Here is a 4203-nt window from a genome sequence, read left to right on the forward strand (position 1 = left end):
GAGCCATTTGACTGAGATAGTATAGATGCACCGAACGTTTAACCGACTCTATAATCATGTTAAATTATTGGATCTCCGCTTCTAGGAGACCCTTATTATCAGTCGTTCTGTCTGTGTATCTGTCTGTTTAGTTAGATGTAGCGTCTTAACGTCTGGACCAATCTTGATAAAATTTTCTACGTGGGTTGTCCTGCCACCCTAGTATTGTGCGTTTTATGGAAAGTTTGGATGGAGGTTTTGTTTCCATGGAAACAACGAAAAACGCGCCGATCGTTATGAAATTTTAATTTTTTTCGCAATTTATCGCCGTTTTCTCGCCAACCAAGTCGAAAATTAAAATTCCAAAAACGCTACCTTCTGCATAGCAAAATACTCTTTCCAATAAGTTATCTTTGGTCTCGATACTCCATAAACTGGAGGAGCCTTAGGGATTTTAATGAAGATTATTTTTCAATTTTTAGCCACAATATACCAGTCACGCGAGTAAGACTACGAAACGCGCAGCGTTTGAAATGAACTCAGCGGAACGCGCAGCGTTCAAAATGAACCGGCGTTTTTAGTAGTGTCTCCTATTATCCGTTAGTAAACTGAAATGATGCGGGCCTCAAGCAATGGCGGAGATCCAAATGGGAGCCTACCGGCTTGTTGCTATATTATTTCACCCACAAATGTTTATCCAAATTTGTCCAAAGTGTTTTTGCGAATCGATATGCATAACCGTAAGCTGGGATAGGAATGTACATGTATGCACTCGAGCATGGTATTTAGGTCGTTAAAATCACCACTTTGTTTGAAATTATTCATGCGACTGGGTAAATTTCAGTTGTTGCGGCACTGTTAAACTATTGAGAAAAGTAAAAACGTTGGGGCTCGAAAAAAATCTCTTATGCCCTAGGTAATACAGTATGTATATACAGTATGTATTTAAATGCCGCTACCTAAGAAAGCACGGCAATTCATTCTGAATGTCTATGTAACTGTTCATAATTATACAAAGTACCGTGAAACTAAGAATAAAGTACCCGAACACGCTCAAACCAAACACAATAGATTTGAATTTTATTGACTATACTGAGCTGGTGACTCTTCGCTTGGTTTCTTCGAAACAAAGGAAACTAAATATTTTAAGACTGTCGATACCGGAACCATTGAGCGAAGTGAGAAGAAAAAGATATGAATGAATTGTACCAAAAATTGCTTGCGTGCCCATTTGTTTCATCAGAAATTTTGACTCTTGAAGCAATATTGAGTTCTGACACCTATTATCGGAAGTAATCTGATATTTCAATTACAAAAAGATATATCAAGCGATAATTGGTATTTCCGAGTCCATATCCGCTTTATAGCTCACTTTCAAATTAAGTACAGTATTCGGATGCTGCGGATGGACGCGCGACACTGCGTTAGCAACTTGTAGCAGTAACCTAGTCTACGTTATATCGTGAAAGTATGAATGCAAGAGTAATTTTTTTTGTAATGTTTTGATTACTATGAGTACTTATGCGGTTGCGTACGCAATGCTATACATACGTGTCAATTATTTTTGTTGTTGTAATAGCAATACCAGCGCGAAATTGTGAATAAATGTGAAATTTGATATGCTCATGTAATTTAATCTATAGCGTATAAGTAATGGACGACAAACAGTTACTGGTGTCTTCTAATAATCCTAACCCTTACGATCCTGTTGTAAGCCAACCACACCAAAGTCAGCAGTACTACTCCCCTGGTGCAGCAAACTACCACACCGGGGATCATCAGGTATATGCTGCCCAGAGTCAAGGACAATATGGCGTTCACTCTCACTCAGTTGTTGTGTCTGAGCAACCGCAATCAATCACTAGTTTAGATGTCAAAGAAACTTGGTCGACGGGACTAATGAATTGTGGTGATGATATTCCTTCATGTGAGTCTCGTTTTAATTTTTTTGCTGTTCACAAGTCAATATACATTCAGGTATCAAGTAGAAACACTGTAATTGACTATGACCTCTGTTCAATGGCAACCATTGGATACTAAAACTTATTTTTTGAAAACTGTATCGTTTATTTTATTTTAGGTTTGTTAGAATGTTTCCTTGGTCCGTTTGCTAAAGGAAACTTGGCAACAAGACTTGGGCAACCTTTTATGTATGGATTCTGCTGCGGATTCCATTTCTCGACTGCTATCAGACCATATTTTCGTGCAAAACACAATATACAGGTTAAATCTTTTTTAACGAAATATTTATTTAAGATAACATATTTACTTTTAACGACTGAAAATTTCTTCTGTCTATAATCATAAATCATTGTTTTACATTAGGGTGATTTGCTAAACGATTGCTTCGTAACCGCATTCTGTGGACCATGTGACATGTGTCAAATATCAAGGGAAATGGACAGACGAGAATATCCAAAGGGGTGCTTATATTAGAACTTACAGGAATGCCAATAAATGATGAAAAAACGGAGAATGGCATACCATTCGATGATCTCAACTTCTGCGTATTCAAACATTGGTGTAAATTTTAGCGATACGATACAGCTATTTACCAGTGAAAAAACATTTGAAAATCATCATCGCAATCCGTTTATTACTTTTATTCCGCCAGTCTAGTATAATAAGAGTCTTTTACTATTTATCTCGAATTATATTGTATTGACTTTTATTAGTCATCTTATGGCCTATACCACGTCAGCAAGTATCTTGAATTACAATACTGTCAGTATGACGAATTCAGTCAAAATAATCATATCTGATGAAATAGCAATACCATGAGTGTATTTTAAAACTTAAGGTATTCAAACCGACTTCGATTCTGTAACATTCCCATTACTCGCAGTGAATATTTGTTGTTGTTTTTTTTGTAAAATTCGGCTATACCCGGTTTTTGCTCCATAGTATTATGATATTATATTCGAAATAGAACTTGCATGCAAAGCAAATTGCCGCCTACTCATCGCTGGTTCAAATCTTACAGAAACCAGGTTTTTGCTTCATAGTATTATAATATTATATTCGAAACAAAATTTGTATACAAAGCAAATTTCCGACTAATCATCGCTAGTTCAAATCTCACAGAAAATAATAAAGTAAGGAAGGAAAGAGCACTAATAGTTACAAGCGACTCTGACAATTTACGGATGTATGAGTAAATCTAGTGGATAATATACTCAACTGGCCCCGATCCGAATCCGGGACCTTTCGAGTATTAAATTTGGACCGCAGCTGCTTCTTGATTTCGAATCTTTTTTATTTTATTTCACAGTTGTGATGTAATGAACGCATTTTCGCTAAAACACTGAAGAAAAACTGCGACTTTATAGCAATATACGTCTGTCCAAGCTTGGCTCACTTTACTTACCTTAGCATTTAAGCAAGATGACTGAAGAACTGAAGTTTTAGCGGCCACTCGAACACATTTTTTACGGAATTTAAGCATATTCGTGAACAGTAACTTGTTGTTGCGTTCTACTTATCAGTTTTAGATTGCATTTTCGAAACTTAATAAATAACTCAATTTTGCAAAACTCACATACTGTATACTCTCACTATCTAGAACAAGATTAAAATTCTATGCAAGAACGACCGCCGGACAAATTGCCTTTTTTCGCAGCTAATATATTCTAAATTTCCAGTCTTAAAGATGATTCAAATTTCTTATGGGGCCGAATGTTTCACATGTTGCAGAAAAGTCGGCGCTGGGCTAAACGACTGAAGCTTTGTCATGCCGTTACCACTGCGTGATATTGAAATTTTCTCGATGCATCGAATATATAACGGATTATTCTTTTATTTGTAATTACCGGACCCTAGTAATTCTCAAGTTTCGTGTACGGACCTTTGGTTAAAATAGTTGAGTAGCCCTGATCTAAGGCAGTGTTTTTCAACCGGAATGCCGCGGCACACCGCTGCGCCGTAAAGTATTGTCAGGGGTGCCGTGGGAAATTCTCCAGTTTGTGCGTCTGTGCGGTGTATGGTCCGGAAGAGTAATCATGTAGTACTGTTCCATATCAGCAGGTGGCAATTTGCCTTGTGCTTGCAGACGAGAAAAATGGTCACGCATGGATGCAGCGGCAGGTAGATGTAACGATCATTCTTTTCATAGTGGAATTGCCAACTTATTTAATCATAATTTGAACTAAAAATAGCATTCAGGATTTACGGCTTCCAGGCCATGACTTTGCAGTGTTTTTATTCACTATTTAATACCAAAATAAA

General features: G+C 37.1%; 1 protein-coding gene across 1 annotated transcript; it reads left to right on the plus strand.

The window, feature by feature from the left end:
* Positions 1-1555: 1555 nt before the first annotated feature.
* LOC120329248 (cornifelin-like) lies at positions 1556-3514 on the plus strand. The gene is made up of 3 exons (XM_039395812.2): positions 1556-1906; positions 2060-2202; positions 2305-3514. Exons 1-3 carry the CDS (start codon positions 1633-1635, stop codon positions 2413-2415), a joined length of 528 nt encoding a protein of 175 aa, XP_039251746.2. The 5' UTR covers positions 1556-1632; the 3' UTR covers positions 2416-3514.
* The last annotated feature ends 689 nt before the right edge of the window (positions 3515-4203 follow it).

Source organism: Styela clava, chromosome 12, assembly GCF_964204865.1.
Source record: "Styela clava chromosome 12, kaStyClav1.hap1.2, whole genome shotgun sequence".
NCBI classification, from domain to species: Eukaryota; Metazoa; Chordata; class Ascidiacea; order Stolidobranchia; family Styelidae; genus Styela; species Styela clava.